This window comes from Cryptomeria japonica, chromosome 6 (assembly GCF_030272615.1).
Source record: "Cryptomeria japonica chromosome 6, Sugi_1.0, whole genome shotgun sequence".
NCBI lineage: Eukaryota > Viridiplantae > Streptophyta > Pinopsida > Cupressales > Cupressaceae > Cryptomeria > Cryptomeria japonica.
Window position 1 is genome coordinate 343,834,678 of NC_081410.1, and position 21,699 is coordinate 343,856,376.

The 21,699-nt window shown below is 37.7% G+C and overlaps 1 protein-coding gene across 5 annotated transcripts in view; it reads right to left on the reverse strand.

The window, feature by feature from the left end:
• The window catches only part of LOC131077967 (uncharacterized), a 296,542-nt gene that overhangs the window by 189,262 nt on the left and 85,581 nt on the right, over positions 1-21,699 (reverse strand). For all 5 annotated transcript variants that reach the window (XM_058015592.2, XM_058015579.2, XM_058015586.2 and 2 more), the window contains one exon: positions 12,071-12,151. In XM_058015592.2, the coding sequence (XP_057871575.1) occupies positions 12,071-12,151 (81 nt within the window). The remainder of the gene's footprint in view (positions 1-12,070; positions 12,152-21,699) is intronic.

Here is a 21,699-nt window from a genome sequence, read left to right on the forward strand (position 1 = left end):
CAGAAGTCCTCAAGATCAACCATGTGTTTGTATTTTATTTTATTTACCGTCCCAATATAATGATGGGGATCAAATTTGGATCTTGATCGGTAGAAGGAGAAGGCATACCATTGCATCTCCACATCCACCTTATCAACTGTCAGTGCTGATGGACATGATTCTAGCATCTTTCCAATGAAAAGGGGAAAGGAAACTCCTATCTTATTCTTGCCTCTTTGGATTTTCTCAAATGTATCCAATTGTCTGATGACCTCTAGTAGTATCAATTGATTTATTGGAAATTTTGGAAGCTTTTATGGGCATCCTATAAATCCTTGGACTCTCAAGTATGTGAATCTATGAAATTGAATGTACCAAGACCCGAACCTGCTTGAAAATCCTTTGCTTCTTGTGTCAATCTTTGATGGGTGCCTCCTTGAAGTGTCTTGGTGATGTACATAAGGAATGCATCATTAACTCTTTTGAAATGGGATTTCTCCTGCATATGCAATTGTGGATAGCAATCATATGCCTTGAATTGATCATCTTTGTTTCCCACAATGCCCTTGCAAATCAATCCTTTATATCTGTAACACCATGCCAGTATGTACATGACATAGGAACTCATATAAAAAAGACTTTGTATGTTCCAAGTTTCTTAGTTGCTCATCAATGTTATTACTGATTATTTTCACCAATTTATCATATTGACACCAATAGTGATTTCATCAATGAAGTGATACATCACGGCTCGAATGAGGAAGCTTGAGGACCTCCCATGACTTTGTTGAGCAATAGAACGAGGTCCCCATACTCTTCATTGAAATCAGTCTAAAAAAGTTTCTTGGACACTCTGGTATAATGAGGTCTTGGTTTTAAGCAGCCCTTGCTTGTTTATTACTTCAGCGCAAGAGATAGGATCTGCTTCAAAGATTGCTAAGGCTTCCTCCTTGGTTTTGTACACAGTAGAATGGTAATCTGGGATGCCAAATACCTCTTTGATGGCCATCTCTCCAAGGTAGGCCAGCACTCTACCATCAAGTACCACAATTTGTCTTTCCTGGGCATTGTAATGTTTTGCACACTCTACCATCAGTTCATTACACTGCATAGTGTAATATCCTGGTTTTTTTTTTTTGTGGTTTTTAAGACCAATCAGAATCATCAATCAACGTAGAACCCGTTAAGGTTAGAAAGCATAAATTCAAAGCTTGCTGAAAAATGCAACCCTTCAACTTTCTGATCACCAAGTGCCCAATATGGGAAGGTGAGAGCATACGGTGAATAGGGGATCATTAGATCTCAAATCTGCTGAAAAGATAACATGAATACAATATTGGGCGGCAAGCCAACCCCTTCCGCTTATCCAGCGGGAATGCAAGAAACTTGGCGGTGAACCAGCCAAGAGAAACATACAGCAAACACAAATCACTCAACCGTGATATTTCAGCAGGAGGACTGAATTACAAAAAACTCAACTCGGCCGCTTATGCAGCAGGAGGACCATTACAACCAATCATCACTCGATCGCTTATGAAGTGGAAGGACTGAATTACAATTTAACTGATATAGGCGGCAAGCCAGCCTCCTCCACTTTTCAGCAGGATGTGAGTTTACAAGCCAGAATGGTTAGTAGTACTACTACTTAACCTTCCAATAACAGAGAGAGTGAGAGTAGAAGAGTAATACTGAACATCCAAGAGAATATATATGAAACTCTACTAACATCAAAACTGCAGGCTGGAAATGCATAACCAGCAGCCTATGAACCCACTAAAACACTCATATATCTCTTAATACTCACCCAATTCACCCCAAAACAATTCTAAATCAACACTATACCAGCAACGATGAAAACAAACCCAAGGGGAGCTATCAAAACACCCATTTATTTGGCACACATCCCAATGCACCTCCTAAACCCAACGCCTAACCAAAGAATTTCAATTTGCATTATTAAATTCTATACTCAATGCAAGGTGCTAAAAACTTACAGGATGAATTGCCAGAAGAAGGAAAGATGAATGAGCCGGTACCCAGAATGATAGAATTGCTTGGCCAAGAGGTATGAGCAAAATACAGTTTCAGCAACTCCGCGACCAGCAACCAAAAAACACTCCAATCCCACACTAAACACTCCACAATCTGCAAAACTCACTCACCAACAGCACAAGAAACACCAAAACACAGCAAGGTACTATCTTCCAAGTACGAAACTGAGACTTAGCTAGGAAGCCACACTTCGAAGCTCAAATTTTCAGTCGCCAAACCGGTAGCATAACGATGCAATTTTCATAAGATGACAAAATGAGAGCCCAAGTCTCTTATTTATAACTTCTTACTCCACCAAATTCAAATGCAAATGCTCACACTTATGCCCAAATTCATCTTTCCCATTTGCATTTCATTTACCCAAGTGGACCCCAAGAATGGCGCCATACTTCAAGTCAAACTTCACGGCAAGCAAGCAAGGACCACGATTTTTTGACTTGGCAAATACTTTGTTGAATAAAATAACATCTCCCATTTTAATATTGGCGTCCCCCTTCCAGACATAAACAATTCGCCTAGCACTTAGGAGACATCATGTTATGCGCAATTTCCATAGTCATTAATCAATAGTAAAAATAATCAAATTAATTAAATATTAAACCTTAGGATAAGGAAATAATATTAAATTACATCACTTATGACTCCAATACTGATTATTAACAAAAACCAGGATGAAGTTGAGCAAGGAAGACCACTAAACTGCTGCAGGATCAGGACCCCGTCCACTGCCAAAAATAGAAACATTCCATACTACCACTTACTAACAATAGTAAGTCATGAACTACTACTCTGAAAAGCATGATCTTCGCACCCAGTGACAGAGCATGGAGAGCTCAATAGGACAGTATCACCAAAATAGCCAACCCCTGACTTACTAAAAATAGTAAGTTCTCGCCTCATCAATGTTTGACCCTCATTCTTCATTCCACATAGCCTACGGGTCTCAAGAATAGGCCCATGGACCACTGGAAGTACATCAACAAGAAGGGGACATTACACATAGCTGGAGGAAATCCAGCTGCTTGAACAATTCCACTCATCATTTTGTGTGCTAGTGGCAAAGGAAGGCAATCATCGAGCCCGTAAATCCTTTTCTTGTAATCTTCAAGGTCCACATGGCTGAGATCGGTATCACTGACTTTCTTCCACTTTCTTTGATTCTTGGAATCCTGCTGTGGTCCTTTGCTTTTTAATTTCATTTGTGCCTTTCTAGAAATTCCTCCTTGAGTTGACATCTACCGCCTGAAAATAAAGAAAATTCTTAAGTTAGAAAGGACGGTTTGATGTTTACTTGAAGGAATTATGAAGGTTAAGTCTGAGTTTCATACAGATTTTCAGAGATTAGACTGAAAATCGGACTGAGTCAAGTCTGAAAAATGAAAAAATCAGACAGTAAAAAAAATTTGCAATTTGTAAAATCAGGTCTGATTTAAAACAAAAATCAAACTTAGTGAATTCTGAAAATCAAAATTGAGTTTGATTCATGAAATTTCTTCCACCTATACTGTAAAAAGCACAAAAAAGCAACATTGTTCTGAGATGAATTTTGAAGAATTTGAGGTGGAAAATTCATGTGCAAGTCTGGGAATCAGAAATTCAGACTGAAAAAAAGAAGTCATTAGGCACGAATGGAACTTGAAATTCTGAAAATATGCCTTGGAAATTCTTATAAACCTGAAAATATTGCAGAAATTCCTCAAAAGAATTGCTTCCAAATTGACTTGAATTCCCCTTCAAATTTCTGAATTCTTCCTTAGAAATTGTTTTGCACCTATAATTCACTTTGAAAATTTACCTTGAAAGAAATTCTTTCTTAAGCTCCAACTCTTAGTTTTCAGAAGCAACTTGTGTATGAATGAATTGCCAAAGCTTGTGTTTATAGAGAATTTGATCCTTGCTTTGCTTAGTTTCTTTGTTTTAATGTGTTTTATTGAAAACGAATGTAGTCATGTTCTGAGCTTCAAATCGAACTTTCTCTTGTTCTTTTGTTTTAATTTCAATGGCAATTTCTTTTCTTTTCTTGCTTTATTCTACAAGCCTTCTCTTTAGGCCAATTTCATCTTGTTTTAATCTCTCTTGCTTTATTCCTCAACACTTACCCAAATTTCAAACTCCTTCCCTTCTATGACTTATGCGATTTTCTTCTTGGCTTTATCTTTTCTTCTGCTTTAATTCACCTAATCATTTTTCTCTCAACTTGGGCGAATTTTATCTCTTCTTTTTGCCCTTGCTTTAAACCTCTTTTCTTACCTTGGGCGAAATTTATCCTTTCTTTAGGAATTTTCCAAGTTTGCCAAGCGTGGACTTCATGAGTCTTTAGGATTCTTTATTTTCAACACTTAGCCACTATTCTGACCTTCTCCTTGGGCAGACTTGGTCATGGACAAGGAATTTCTCTTAGGCACTAGATAACCTTCATGTTTGTTTGAGAATTCTTTCATCTTGGTAGGGCAGACTTCATGCCTTGATAGGATTTTGCACATGATTGGGAAGTTTTCACCAAGGGGGGGGGTGGACTTACTAGCACTTGAGGAATTTCCTTCCATCCTAGGCGGACATGGTAGTAGGATAGGGAATAAGGCTTGAGCGGGGTTGGTCATTGAGCAAGGAAATCTCTTAGCACTTTTAGGGCGGACTTCATGCCTTGATTGGGCAATTATCTTATGTCTTGGGCGGACCTTGCTTCCTCAAAGAATTCCTTCTCACACCTTGGGCGGACTTTGCATTCAACCAAGGAAATCTTAATGCTTCCAAGGGTGGACTTGCTATCAGCATAGGCGGACTTCACCTTGGCACAAAGAATTTTCTTCCTCCCTAGGTGGACTTGCTATGGTCCTGAGGATTTTTCCCAAAGCATAGGGCAGAATTGGATGTGAATCAAGGAGCTTTCTTCTAGCATAGGCAGACTTGTTCATTGTATAAGGAATTCCTCTCAATCATGGGTAGACTTGGTCATTGATCAAGGAATTTATTCCATTGACGAGTGATCTTGGCAATTTGAACAATGAACTTTCTTGATCTTAACTTCAGACTTAACCATTTTCTCATGATCTTCAACTAGCTTTTTGGAAATTATCCTTTGGATTTTAAAGTTATTTCTAGATGAATTCTCCTGCCTTGACACTTCTCCTGACCCAATGACCACCTGCGATCCTAGAAAAAGCAAAAGGTAACTTTCTATTTTTAGAAAATAAAAATCAACTTTCTATTTTTAGAAAAAAAAAAGCAAGTTCCTAGATTGGCCCCAAAATGCCAAAGAAAAAACTTTCTAAATTTAAAAAAAGCAAATTTCCTAAAAAGTAGGAAGTTGTCAAAATTTTCCGTGAGAAATTGCAATTTTACTCCTTTGACCTGTTTGAGCCCATCTGTGACATTAAAACGTCCATTTGACCCCTTTTCCTCATTGATTTTGATGACTCCAAATTTTGAAAATTTGACTCATTTGTGAAGGCAAGAGATCGGAGACAAAACCCTAAGACATCAACACACTACCCTAAAATGCAAAAAACGAGGTCCCCATTTGCAATGGGGCGATGTGTGATTACGTCACAACAGGATGCCATCCCATTGGTCTCATAGGTAGACAAAGCTAAAATACCGCCTTGTCCAACCAATTCTTAAATGCTCACCTATTGCAATCTTAAATGCCAAGGTCCAACTACATCATATTGATCCCTCCTATTGTACTTGGGAGCAGATCCAATCTTCAAATTCCAACCTCTCACAATGTGCAGTCAATTCAATTACCCACTTGGATAATTTGTCTGCTTTCACATTTTCTTCATGGTAAATGTGGGAAACTTTGAAATCATCCATGCCTTCTATGCACTTCCAAATTAGTGGGATGAATTTATTGAGCTTCCAATTTGGAGAATCCTGAGAATGAATGGCATTAATTGTGTTTAGCGATTCCCCTTCGAGATCAAGATTCTTGTACCCCAAGCATCTAGATAGTGATACTCCAATCAAGGCCACCTACAATTTCACTTCATTGTTTGTTCCATCTGACAATTTCACTGCCTCAACTTTAATTGTGTTTCCTACTGATCGCTGAGAATGCTTCCAGCCCCTAATGGTCCTACATTACCCAAGAAGCTTCATCAAAGTTCACTTTTAATCATCCTTCTTCCAAGCGGATCCAAATCATATTCAATCTCAAGTTGCTAGAGGGAACAACCCCTTCAGCCCCATAAACGGAGACTGAAATATTAGTTTTTAATGCATAGAATTTTAATACTCAAATAATTGAAAAAACAAAACAAACATCACATTTTAAAATTTGATGTATCAATCTACTTAAGAAAAGAAAAAGTATAGTTAAAACAAAACCAAAACAACATTACGAGAAAATTTTCAGCAAAGCAACTAAGTAAAGACAAACAAAACCTAAAATCAAACAAAGGTAAACAATGAAGAATGGTAGATGCCTACCTTGGCCTCCCGCTCTATTTTAGACTTGTAGTTGTTGATGGCGAAAAGCAAGGAGAGAAATAACCTAGCGCGTCCCATGATTCAGCAACATGTCATGCGATGGGAGATCCTCGACAGCTTCAGGAGGTCGCAATTGTTGGTACGGCATCCTGCTTGCATCTGGCGTGCATAAATCAGCATCACCTTCACTAATGAGTTGTACAGGCTAAAAATTAGATTTGAGTTTGCACTCAGGGATATGGGGTGCTTCACCTATCGGTGCATCTTCATGTTGCGTAAACCATGCAGCCTTGTGACTTTCTGCAAGCACATCCTTGAATAGTAAGGACTCTCTGATAGCTTGATCTTCAAAAACGTCCCCAACAAGCTCTTGGAATGCAACTCCCTCGGACTGTTTTTCGTCCTCTAGTTGTTCTACAAAGCTCACCTGATCATCCTCTTCAGCGCTTTCTTCCTTAGGTACAAGGCCAGCAAGGCAATCCATTGCCATACTCTAATTGGTAGATTCATCTTGGCTAGCATCTAGCGGCTCCTCTTTTTCATCCTCAAAGAGTGTGGTGTTGTAGTGCTCTTGCATTCTTCAATACTCGTCAGCAGTGAGGTATGCGCTCCACACTTTATCCTGTGATACATTCCTCCGGTAATTCTGACAATCCCAATTGATACCCGACTTGATTGACTGCCTCTATCAATCAAGTCACAATAAACAAGTGAATTCTAAATGAGGAGCGTGATGAATTCTACATCACCAAGGTAACTGAACGCTTTCCAAGCATATCTCTTCATTGAGACCAAACCGGTTCTCAATCAGACCCCTAACTCATCAATACATGATAGAGAATTGGAACTACCTGGTTCTATGAACACTTCTGGCTTGGGGATATCCCAGAAAAAGATCTTTCCTTGTAGCGCTAGCTCCACTCTTAGCAAAAACGTCAAACAGTTCACCTCATCATGTTCAGTCGTGTTGTAGATTCTGCAACGTCCTGCGGATGCAAATTCGGATAACTGCTCGGGATACAGCTAAGCACCCAATCTCTCATGAAGCCAGGAAATGTCAACCTGAGGACTGTCTCTCTAAAGAGGCTACTCCCACGTTGTGACTCTGAATTTTGTTTTCAGATTTTATACCTTTTTTTTTCTAGGTATTTGTTGGTTTTTTTATTTTTTTGGTTTTTTCAATATAACAAAGATCTAGCATATCTCGGATATCATTTAAAAGGGCGTAATAGATTCAACTTGCTGCAAAATCCTAATGTGCCCTCCCTCTAGCGCCAACTCTATCGATGGCAAAAGCTTGAACTATTGTTCAACGTAGAATAGAATGTCAAGTGTATCCTATCCTCTCTTGAACAAGGAAATCCGTAATGTTGTTCAGACTGATCAAAGGGGATAACCTCAAGGTTCCAACTGTCAGGTCTTGACTTGCTAAGAATAACTCAGTGGTTAATGTGTATTGTTGGTAAACACAAAGCAACTTATGCATTTTACAAGCTGGCCTGCATCTAGTATAGCTATCTAGAGATGATTTACTTCTCAAACTGGGGAAATAAAAGCAAAAGGATAGGGTTTAAAGATCCTAGGGGCAATGACAGTAATGGTTGGTGCTATAGGTAGACAGATTTCGAATAAACTAGTTCCTACTAAGCCAAAATAAACTCACAACTCTACACGAATAAAGCAAGCTCCTAAGGAGATGAAAGATTTTCAAACCACGAACATTCATCTGGATACCCAATTCTAGTGCAATCCAAAACACTCACAGTTGAACTAAGAGCAATAATAGGTTCAAACTAACCATGCACAGAGACTTACACTCAGCAAACCTCCAATGGGTATGAACTTGAAATCAAATCAAATACCCTCACACTTAACCATTAAGATCACTCAACATTTACTAACCAAATGAAGAGAAACCATCCAAACAGGTTAGGGCAAATGGTAAAACACCATGCTTCAAGGCTTCATTCATTTGTTCAAACTGCTATTACAACAATTTATGTCCAACAATCCTATTCTATTCTACTTCTACTCCTAATTATAGCTACTTCTAACTTGCTAGCCTCTAAAATCTAATCTTCTATCCTTCTAACCTCTTCCAACCCTTTTATAATGAGAGAGGCACTGGCCTTCTATAAGTTTTACCTTCTGAATCAATGGCCAGTATTCCATCCATCCAATGGCTCTATTTTTCCTTCCAGGAGTCCTGACAGCTTTCTGGTTAATGACTTCAACAACGATCAACCACTTTTTTAACTACCTACGACTATTTTCAATTAATCCCACTATAAGACAAAAATTCACTCGATATAAGGCACAAAAGGGTAAATCTGGTAGCTGGGAAATAACTAACTTGTGGCCCTCTTTTGAATTACATTAAACCGGGCCCACAAGTAGTCATCTTACAATAAAGCAATTACTTTTACAATTTATTTTTTGTTATCTCCAACTGTTCTTTTCTGTTTCTGCATTACCTAGCTTTCAACTTGTTGCCAATGGTGGTGGTAAGGCTCCTTGCTTATCCAGCCCTTCTTACTTTGTCTTTGGCTCCACTCGCTGACATCTTCAAGATGTTGGCATGCAATTCTTTCTCTGGTTCTATCTTGGGGATCCTCCAGAGGGTAGCGTCGCAAAACCCTCTTTGCGTTCTTCATCCTACATGGACACAAAAGGCAAGGATCAATTATCATTTTACCATTCACTCATTCTCCGAAGGATTTGAGTATTACTCTACCATTGTGTCTACGAGGGTCCCTTGGCTTGGAGGAAGTGATGAGCTACATAGGGTTGGGGTGAATAAGAGAGGCACTTCGGGAATGAAGACTATCCCTAATTTTGAGCTTCAATCAATGCTGATTTTGGAATGCCTCTTAGTTGGTCTAGGAAAGAACTTTGATATCCCCTATCAAACCTTTTGTGGTTGCAAAATCCAACCTTAGAAAGCAAACTTAGGAAAGAAGACTCGGCATTTGAAGAAGTCCTTGAAACAGTAAGAATTTTGGTGTATATACCCCAGAGCTCTCTCTCTCTCTCTCTCTCTCTCTCTCTCTCTCTCTCTCTCACATGGCTAGCAAGTTCAAAAAAGGAAGGGAGACCTTGTTAGGGATGGGGAGGGTGTGCACAATACAACAACAGTCACCTCAACACAAACTCTAAAAGCTCACATAGATCTATGATATTAAATTTTAAAATATTAAAATATAGATTACAATCAATTTAAATATTTTAAAATACTAAATTATTATAGTTGAACTCACGAAAACACTATTTGGACATGAAAGCATGGGTTTGACATTAAAAAGTGCTGTTTTTTCTTCTATTTAAACCCACCCATCAAAAGCTCTTTCTCGCATTGAATTTGCAGCAGTCCTTGAGCAAATTTGAGAGACTATAGAACAGATTTGAGGAATTTCATGTTTCCTATTTGGTTTTTTTTTTGTTTCTTTTTTCCCAAGCATGTAAATTCTTTCTAAAAAATCAATATTAGGTTTCTAAACATGATTTACAATTTGAAATGCCTTGAATTCAATTTCAATTATTTTTATTGCTAATTTGCACTAATTTTTAACAATGAAATTGCTGGGTTCTTTTCTATCCATAGATTTTATGGGTTAGGGACAAAAAAAATTATTTTGGTTAAATTATTTAATACTATTGTTATTCAATTACATTCAAAAAACATTTGATGTGACTTTTATTTTATTTTTTGTGTTCAAATAATTGTTTTCTTAAGTTTCTTTTTGTATTTGAACATATTGTATGTTAGCATGCGATGGCATCTAGCTCTGCATTAGGCTCAACATCAAAGGTGGAAGTCATTGCATTTTTGGCCATGACACCACTTGGTATTATGCCATAGTTGAATTGATCCATGGGAGTGTCATTTGTATGTTTTGCAAGAAGAAGGTTTATTGAGAAATCAACCCCCTCAAACAACATATCACATGCATATCTCAATTCCTTATCACCCCATCATTGTAATCAAGCTTCTTATTTGACAAGAGATCCCAATAACTAGTGGAGGTCTACGAGTGAAGACCCTAATGGGGTTGAAGTGTGGCACCCCTCATGAGGATATGAGGGCAATGCCCCTAGTAGGGTCGATAGACAAAGCCCGCACCACTAAGCGAAAATTAAGACCTTTCAAACCAAACAAACCTTCAAGACACATGCCATATTCACAATTTATTAATTAAGGACAAAATTATATATTTGGCACTTTTTTGTTTGTAAAAATGTTTCTACAGATTATATTTCTTTTATTTTTACTTTTGGGTGGCCTTTCTGTCCGACTAGATCTGCCCCAAGTTCCCTTGGGGTCCACCACAAGAACCTAGACAAAACCCCAAGTTGTCTAACACCCAAACCTGACCCGATCCAAAACCATATCAGCACCAAGGATCTACCAAAACCTAAAATACAAAGGAAAATATACTTATATATAATGAAAAGTAAGAAACTAATGCAAGGATTTGCCACCAACCTAACAAAAAGAGTATAGGAGTTGCAAATGCTCAATTATTCAATATAGGAAACATACGAAATACTAAGTTCTACCACTGAAACAAGTGATGACGAAATCAAACAATCATGAATTAGATCAATAATCTTGAGTCCGTATCAGATATGATTTTAGTTAATCATTTGAAAGGAATCCATGCATTCTATAGGTACATTCGAGATTACTTCTAAGATAGAGATAGACTTTACGCAAGGCATAAGAATTATCATATTTCCAGAATTTATCAATTACCATGTACATACTATCTGTATCATTCTTTGTATTAGGTAAACCTGAAAGTAGATCCATTGAATCTGATTCTGAAAGCTTGCACAATAACAGCAAAGGAGCACACAATCCTTGTTTCTTGTTACTCAACTTGGTTATGGCATAGGTGGTTTAGGATTTGATGTACTTCACTTTCAAAAATCAATGATGTCACCAAACCAAAAAAAAAATGACATTGCAAGTCTTTTCAACTCCAAGAACACTTGCAATCTTTCTAAACTGAGACTCCCATTTACATGCATCTGGTTCTGAGCCTCCTGCATTACAGATAAGTGTCCCAAATGATAAATGAGTTCATCCTGCTTGCTATGCAATTCCTGATAGAATAGGATTTGTACAATTCCAACCAATTGTTCATCTCTTGTCCACATGTATTCAGCACTAAAATGTGAGCCTAGATCAAAGGTCTGGTAAAAAAATCTGCTATTGGATTCGCATATCCCTTCTTGTGCTCGTAGTTCAAGTAGAACTATTGATGATATAAAGAGCTTCTTCGTTTCTCTCCTGCTGAAATTTATTATTTATCTGCACAATCTAGAACAATGTGATCCATGTGAATAGTGGTGCCTTTCCCAGTATGTTGTATTTCAAATGCTTACATGTTTGAACAATAGCATAAAGCCCTCAATCATATCCAGGATGCTTTCTCACTGGAGACTTAATGTCCATTGTGGTCAGCTATAAAATGGCCAAATTGGCAAGGAATGGTTCCAAGCACATGGTCAGATGCATCGGTATCAATCTCATACCATGCTAGGATGGAATAATCTACATAGGACAAAATAGGAAATTTGAATTGGGAAGGAAAAGTCAACATACCATGCTATTCTGAAGAATGAAGTCCACATACACATCCATAACCATCAAATGCTCCTTTAGATCTGAATATTGTGTGATAACCTGCACAAATTTGAATGAAACGGATAAAAACACCTTCACAATGCTATCTAAATCTTCAGAGGCATAATACATCATTTTTTCCAAATAAAAAGTATTACAATCAAATATATTAAAAAACATATGAAATAAATCAATTATATATACAAGATATTTGTTGTTATCAGAAGTATTTCATGGCAGAGACTAAAATGTGTATAAATGGTCAATCTGAGCATAACAATAAAAGGTTTTATTTTAATTCACTTCAATATAATTTTATCCCATCACTACCTAATAGCGGCGTTGGTGTGAAGAAGCAAAATAAATCTACAGAAAAATGGAAAATCTTTTAATCGTGATCAAAATATTAAAAACTCACCTTCAAAGTATATATATGAACCCATACCCATACAGAAGGGGAAAGGACAAAATCTTTTTTATTAACTTGATCCGGACTGCAATCTCTCGTATTTTGATTGCTGTTGGGTGAATATTTTGTCACCAACGTACTAATGACAAAATATATAATTCACACAACGCTATGCTAATAAATTAATCTCTCCTCTCATCAAGGGGAGGTTCCCTATGAAATTTCTCCTCTAATTAATAAGAAATGAAATTTGTGGGTTGGTGTTGGGCATATAACTCTCTTTTTTCAGAGTTTATGTATTCTCCCTTCACCTAGTTACAATTTCTCTGCCTCTTCAGATACTTAAAGAAAAGAACTATTAATCTAACAAACTACACCAAGAGTTACTATTAAGCAGCACAAAGTCTACAAATTAAACAATTAGAAACTTAGCTTAAAGCTCAAAGTCCTCAAGTATAGATTTCTAATCCATTAAACTACAAATAACCGCAGCAATACAAAGCTTACCACAAGTTACTTAATTTATCAGCAGATTTCTCAAGTATGCTAAGAGCACAAAGTCTACTTTGCAAGATTTGAGAGCTCTCTAACCACATAGCAATATCTTAAAGATCAAAGAAGTAAAGATAATATAGATTCACTGGACATAGGAACATCAAATTAGATAAATGAGTTTCTTGATACAACACAAAGTTTGTAATCAACAAAACTATTTTCTTTATTCGTTTGATAGGATTTTCACCACAAAAAGCCCAAAGTCTTAGTTGGGATAAAAAATCAGTAGAGTTTTGCTAAGCCTGAAAAAGATAAAATATTTACAAAAAGGTCCTCCTTATATAGGAAAAGAAGTTGAGAAAACGGTGGGCATAGTTGACTTATTCAACTGCACAGTCCCATTTTACTACAACTACTACATAAAGAAAACGTGCAGCTGCACAAAAATTGACAACATTTATCAGTGCGGCTGCATGAAGAAAGGATGCAGGGAGGGGGAACTTCATTCTTGATTCCCCTCTTCATTGGATTTCTGGAAATCTTCGAATTTAGCAAAGATCGCTTTCATTTCTGCTTCGTTTGGCATCAAGGTAGAACTTGTGATGATTTGGATGCGGGACATTGCATCTTGAATCTCCACCTGTTTCTTTTTTACATCCTTCAACATGGATGCGAGGACTTCGAAGCTGACCTGGATTTCTAATAGTTTATCAAATGTATCAAGAGAGAAATCTTGTCCTATGCATTGATCCATCAAAGAAAGGAATTCTTGCATGACAACTTCAGCAGTGACGAGATTTTGATCACTATCATATAAATAGCAAGGGAGATCACCAACTTTAGAAAAAATAAGGTCAACCTCGTTGTCACCTTCTTTCTTCTCCCGGTCCAGCTCTGCAATCATTAACTTCATTGTCTCTTGTTTATGAGACAATAAAGACAAGATTTGAATGTACTTTTCCCTTGTGGGAATTACCTTATTCTCAACCAGGACATCTATCCTGAAGTCCTCCATTTTGCTCCACAAGGTAGTACTTTTCACAACCTCCTCAATCTCTTGTGATAAAGAGGTTTTGAGTCCTTGCATCCAACTCTGGATTACTTCATAATCAGACAATAGTTCCACTGTTGAGCTCAGAAGATGAGAGCCTTCTGACCTTAGCCTTGAAATCCACTCATCCATTACTCGCCCTTTAGCTCCCACCTGTTCAATCTTCTTGAGAGCTTCGATATCTATTGAAGATCCTAAAGGCTCTATCTCTTGAGAAGAATGTGTGACCTTTAGAAGAACGTTGGTCAGTTGTTCACACTTCTGCTTCAAGACATTTTTCTCTTGATCCAATCTTCTCAATAAAGAATTAAGGGCTGTCTGAGAATCTAATTTCACAGTCTCATGTGTTTCCACCCCGAGCTCTACAACCTGCATGGTATAGTCTTCAGATTGTATGTTGCCTTTGTCCTTGTCTGATGATGGCACCATAACTTCTGCGTATTTTCTCTTGGAAGCTGGGTCTATTACCACTCAAGATACCGTCTTTGGCTTTTTTGTTCCCTTAGGCTTTGGGGGAACTAAAAGTTCAAAGTCAAACTCATCTCGGGATATCACCTGTTTTTCCTTTTGGGGGCCACTACTTCCATCCAGGGGAGTAGTTCCAGATTAGCTGATGGAGTAGTAGCTTCTTGCTGACTTGGAGTTAAAGCTTCGGAAGCAGGGAGACTAGAACTTGGTGCAGTTGTGAGTGTTACTGATGGTGCTGATATTGAGGCATCCAATGAAACATTTGTTGCTGCTACCTCTTTAGTTATAGATGGAAGAGTAGAGGGTGCTGTGAAGGTAACTTCAGCACTTACCAATGGAGGAATTGCCGTGGTGGTGGTAGTAGTGACGGGTAGATCTATTGAAACCTGTTTTGTAAGTGCATCTTGCAAGGTCTCATTAAAATCCATCATGGTGGATTCAAAAGTAGATGAAGGGATATCATCTAAATTAGAGAAGTTGGTTATTGTAAAAAACTGACCAACGGTCTCTGATTGCGTCATACCCATACTTAGATCTCCATCTTCTTGAAAATCTTCATCTTCTTGGTCAGAGTCAGAGTCAGAGTCAGAGTCAATAGAATGGACGATTACCTATGAAGTAATCGGGGCATCAACTTCAGATGGATGTGATACTTCCTCTACCTGTACTTCCTCTTGTTGAAGAATTTCACCTTCTTCAACCTCCTTTCCTTTTCCAACTTCACTAGCAAGCGGTTGTTCTGGTTCCTTCGCCACTACTTCCTGTGATGCGGATGATGACTCACCCTTCTTCGACCCTTTAATTGTAAATTTGATTTTGGGTCCTTTACCTTTCGATTGTATCACAAGAGCTGAGGATAGTGTTTGTGAGTCTGCGCTGCTCTTTGTTCTTGTTTCAGCCGTTGCTGTCTTGCCCAATGGCCCATCACTATTTTCATCATTTCCTGAACTAGTGGGAAGCTGTTTCATCCTAAGGTTCCGTTTTAGTAACCAAGCATTGGTGTTCGCTAAAATAGGAGAAATCCTTTGAGTAATAGATTTGCTTTCTTTCTTTGACCATTGCACAAGTGGAATTGGGGAGTCAGCAATCTTCTTCTCGTAATAAACAGGGTCCACTATATCATCTGTGTCTTCCATGGTCTTTGGGATCTTAGCTAAATCCAAATTTTCAATTTGTTCTAGAGTAAGGCGATTGAAATCCATCCTTCTTATATCCTCCTCATTCTGACAATCTGCCCAAACATCCTCAAACCTATAAACATGAGTATAAGTCCTTTTGAATTTGTTCTTTATACCCCGAAAATCAAAATCGGTTCGGGCCTTGAATCTTCTCATGGTATTCCACTGCATTTCCTCCTCCATATTTTTGGCCTTGGGGTTGGTTAGCACTAAATACCTGCCAATTGACTCTAGGAATTTCAGCCCAGTTTTATGTGCTTGTGATTGTTTCTCATGCACATTAATCAGTTGTCTGCACAGCTCCATAAGGACGATTTTGTCTGAAGGGAACCTTGGAAGAATGAAGGGCTCACCTGAGAAACATCCAATTCGAATATAGGTGAATGTGGGAAACTGTAGAAATACACACCCAAAATGAGACACCCTGCTGTAAGCGGCCTCTGATATTCTTCTCTTCTGCAGGCCTTTATCAAAAATGCACTTCCATACAGCAAAGAAGGCGCCATTAACCCTTTTGTAATGATTACCTTGATTCTTGATTGTCAGCTGGTCATAGTACTCCCAAACGGGCACCACTCTTCTGTCACCCCTAGTAGACAAGCCTGGATATTGCCTCATTGAAGCAGCTGCATAAACTAGGTATGAGGTCATGTAAAACTTCAATGTTACCTTGACCTTCTTCAATCGAGCACAAAGCGCATCACTGATCTGTTCTCCCCAATCAATTCTTGCGGCCCCTTTTCTGATTATATTTATGTAATAAGACATCCAGCTTTGAAAATAATGAGAATCCTTTAATCCTCACTTTGGATAACATGGTGACCATGTCGTTATATTCCTCATTAAAATCACTCCTGTGGAAAGACTTAGGCCATCGTGAGGTGAGGGAAGTTCTTGTAGTAGAGAGATAAACAGTATTGATCACTTTTTTGCATTTATCCTCATGTTTCTGGTAGTACTCTTGAGCACTCTCTTGAGAAATATCAGCTACTTCTTCAACTGATGAACCTGTAAAGACACTATTGAAGAATACACTGTCTAGAGTCATGATGACATTCTGATCTTCATCTTTCACTTGCCTTGTGCTTGGATCAAAGTGATCAGAAACTGCCAGTACAAATTCAGGATCATGAGCCGCAACTGGGAAAGATGCATACTTATGCAGCTCAAATTTGATTAAACTGGTTAGACGTGTAGGAGCCCTTTGAACCCGGTCAACAAATTCTTGCATATCAACATGCCCAATTTCGGTGTCTCTGATCTCCTTAATATTTGAGTCCACTGAACTCTCTGGGTACAGATTCAAGTACCTATCGTACTTGTATTTCATCTTTTTTGATGATGCTTTACTTGGAGAAGGTTGTCCTGAGGAAGACTCGGGTTTGTTGTGAGAGAGCTTTGACATTCGTGCACAATGATTGCATTCAACACTGATGATTAGCTATTCATCATTATCAAATTCAATTTTTCTCAAACAGATCGAAAAACGGGACTCAAAACAGGCTTTGGAGTAAAACTACCAAAAACAGCAGGTCGAGGAAAAAAGTCCGATCTACTCTTTTGAAAACAAAAATTGCACATCGGACTTTAAAGTCCGAAGTGCAATAAAAACACCTTGATCTGCACATCGGACTTTAAAGTCCAATGTGCAATCTTGTGAAAGGTTATCAACACATGCAATCTTGAAAAGATTAAAGGCACATCTGATTTTAAAGTCCGATGTGCTTTAAAAGGGGAAGGATAACTGGTCGACATGTCGGGTTTTAAAACCCGACATGCCGACCTACTCCCATCCGCATATCGGATTTTAAAGTCCGATATGCGAAGGCTAAGATCCCTCATATCGGAATTTAAAATCCGATATGCGGAGGGATTAATCCTCAGCTGCACGCTGGATTTTAAAATCTGGTATGCAGCATAACAGAGGGGCTCTGGAGGGCAATCGGGTTTTGAAATCCGATTGTCCTCTGGAGCAAGGGAGACAATCGGATTTCAAAATCCGATTGCCCTCCGGAGAGAAATCCGAAAAAAAGAAAACAACACACGAAACGGAAGACAAAAAGAAAACCGAAAAGAAAACAAAAACCCTACCTCGCAACAAAGGAGATGCAAAAATCCGACAAGGAGAGATCCGCCTGAGTCACGATGAAGAAAATCCGAGTTGCGAGGAAGAAAACAGAGGAGGGGGCGCGCAAGACAGACCAAAACGAAGATTAAAACGCAAAAATTAACTTTATAAAGCATTTAACAAACCCTAATCAATCAATAAATGCGCTATTTAATGCAACTCGCAGTTGCATGTCGGGCTTTAAAGTCCGATGTGCAACTAGGGACACTTGCACATCGGACTTTAAAGTCCGACATGCAACTTAGAACAAATCACCTGCAGTTCAGACTTTAAAATCCGAACTGCAGGCTAAAACAAACTGCAGTTCGGACTTTAAAGTCCGAACTGCAAGCTAAGACCACATACAAAGTCCGAACTGCAGTTAAGGAAACCTACAAATACACATCGGACTTTAAAGTCCAATGTGTTTTTAGCAAAAAGGACCCTGCAGTTCGGACTTTAAAATCCGAACTGCAGGCTAAGACTGCAAACTAAAAGAACAAGAAAAACAATAAAAAGGGAAAGCAAAGGACAAAACGAACTAACCGACCAAGTCGGTTAAGCTCTCCCGGAGACCATAAGGTACGAAACAGACCAGTTTCGTAGGGTTGCCTCACGATTTTGGCCGTGCTGAAATCGAGGACAACAATTTGAGAGGGATTACTAATAGCATTGCTAGGGTTTGTCTCACTACTCCAAGCTAGGGTTCGTCTCACTACTCCAAGCTTGTTTCCACACTTCATTGATAGGAATTGCACCAGGGTCCCAAGTTTTGTGTGAATCTTCAATTCTATAGGATTCCAAAATAGCTTCTTCATTCCATTCAAAAAGAAGATTATCATAAAAAATAATAGCTTTGACCTCAAACGAAGGGTTATTAACAATCTGAAAGTTATCCTTGCTTACTATCTTTGGTATTTCATTTCTCCATACCTTTACAATTCTTTGTTTATCTTCCTCGAGATGATTAGATTTGACACACAATGCAACTTTTGATTCACTGTCATTAGAAATGTTAACCTTCTCATCCTCAACCATTGATTTGTTAGGGACTGCCATGTGCTCTTCAAGAGGTGAAAGGTAATCTTGGGTGACGTCCTCGTCACTAAGCAGTTCCACAAAGTCTGAACTATGATCCCTAGATTCACATACTACCATATCATCTGCAATGCATGATCCTTGAGATGGTGTAAGGCTCCTTTCACAATCCTCATTACTTCCTTTATTTGTGATAGAAGAGACACATGAAGAATCAACTGCTTCTATCCCTTTAGAGGTGCCGAAAACTATTTCTTCCTTTTGTATGCTTGCTTCTTGTAATGCTTGATGATTCACCTTTGCTAATGCTTCATAGTTGGCAGTTGTCAAACCCTTTACACTTTCTTCCTTTGGTGTAACAACCTTCAAGGCTTTTAATGACACTTGTTGGGATTTTTGGATTAATGAGTGTGTGTGTGAAACTCTTGATACAATTTTTGAACCATAATCATTCATCTCCTACTCATGCTTCCCAATGTTTCTCCTTAGTTCAAAGTGATGATTTCTATGACCTTTAAATAAGTACTTTATTCTCAAGTCTATGTGGTCTCTTAGAGACATATCATGTTGTGATCCCCCATTAATCCAATCTTGTCGAAATTGATCTTGTAGATCAATCGTGGGTTCATTGACTTCTCGGTGTTCTTCATTAGATGGAACGTTGTTACTATTGGCCTTGAGCTTGCTGTAGACATACGTCTAGTTGGAGTTTGAATGTTGATGGATTGATTTTTATTACCTCCTTTGTTGCCATTTCCGTTCACTTGTTTTAGTATGCCCAACAATTGAGTCAATCTCTCTTAAGTGTTTTTATATTGTGCCATGGATGGATTCAATCTATAATTGTACCAACCATTGAATTATCCCCATCTTCTGCTCTTTTAAAAGGTTTTCCCACTGGCTGCCAGGACCATTAGCTCTGATACCACTATAATGTCATGTTTTAGAAACAATGCAATATAACCACAAAATGCAATGCTCTGATGCCACTGTAATGTCCCCTTTTAAGAACAATGCAATAAAACCACGAAATGTGATGCTTTGATACCAATATAATGTCTCCTTATGGTATTACTTAGGGAATAAGCAAACAATTGACTTGTAAATCAATTGCAAGGGACTTCTTTCCAAAAATCTCTTAAGATGATGATGATTGATATTAATGCAAGAATGATAGATTATAATTCACAATTGTTATAACTTATAATATAATGATATAAGAACAAATATCTCTGCTATCTCTGATTCAACAATTAGATGTATGCAGGATGATCTTGATCTATATATCTGATACTGAATTGTGCAATCAATATAGAGTATCACTGCTGTCCCTGATATGGTCGATGATAATTGTGCAAGGATGATCTCTGATCTGCACTGGTAATATGATCCAATCTGCAATATGGAATGATCTCTGCTCTTTCTAATATATCGATATGATGCTCGCTGTGATCCTCCTCATCAATGAAGCAAAGCTGCGATATTCTTGTATCTAATTTGGTCTGTATAAACATGCAAATATGAGATGCTTTTTCTGATTCATCACTGGAAATATGCAACCAATTTGATACCCAAGGGCTGATGCTCAATAGAGCCAATCTGGATACAAGAAATAAAATACAAATCCTATGATTCCTTGGAATGAGTATTGATCCTCTTTAAATATCTTTGGTATCTAATGGTTGCATCCTTTGATTTGGAAATAGTAATAGCTTTCCTTTATCATATCGCTTCATAAGTAATTATTATTGTCTAATTGCACTTGTACATGAATTTAGTTACTTGTTCTAATCGCACCATTCCATGAATATTGGTTATTGGCACAAATCAATTTGTATGTCAAATCACTGCTCAAGTATAATCACTATTTAATGATTTGTTTGTGTTACTTGTAATTAGTTAATTTTAATCCTACTGACTGATCACTTGCTGATTGGATTTGCTTAAGGAATAGTATAAAAATCAATCTGTTGATCCTTCTTCCACCGCAAGGATAATATGTTGTCTTTGCATGATCAGGTTTGAGAATAATGGAATGGATTGCCTCCCTTGTTGCTTCATGATGAACATAGTGTTGTCTCAATTTTTGAATTTTCAAAAAATAAGACAAATTTTTACTCAAAATTTGTAGTTTTCTTCTCTAAGGCATGTTTCACGAGGTTTAAATGTATTTGTCTATGTCAAATCTTTAGTGGGTGTGTGTCATGACCCCTCCTTGTGTCATGTCCCCTCTCTAATCATTATATATATAAAACCTAAATGAAATAATTATTACTGATTAATATAATATTTATTAATGAATGATTAATTGAAATTATTAAATACTTGTTTATTAATTAATATTATTATTTAATTAATATTCATTAATGATAATATTCTGAAGATAGATATTTATGTATTATTCATAACTAACAAAACCATGGCCACAGTAGCACTAATTGGAAGAAGTCGATGTCAACTAAGTAGGACTGATTCTATAAACAAGCTACGTAATTATCAGAGTAAGTGATCAAAGAAAATTCAGAGATTATGTTTTCTAAATAATCAGTTCTGGAATGACGATCGTATTATGAGGCCCATACACAAAACATCAATATCCATGCAGCGATTGGTTTAAATTTATCTAAGCGATTCATGGTCCAAGATTACAACAAGTTATAATAAAACCACAATATCGATTGCCATACAAAATATAAATAATAAGGAATTGTTTTATAAGTTAGCGATTTGTTAAAGGAAGTATAATGAGAATACAGTAGACGTGGGCAAAACTCATTCACAAGAAGGACCTGGACAGAAGAATTCAAGTGGTAAGTGTATAACTTGGTCAAAACATAAACCGTAAATATTTTGAAGTGGTGC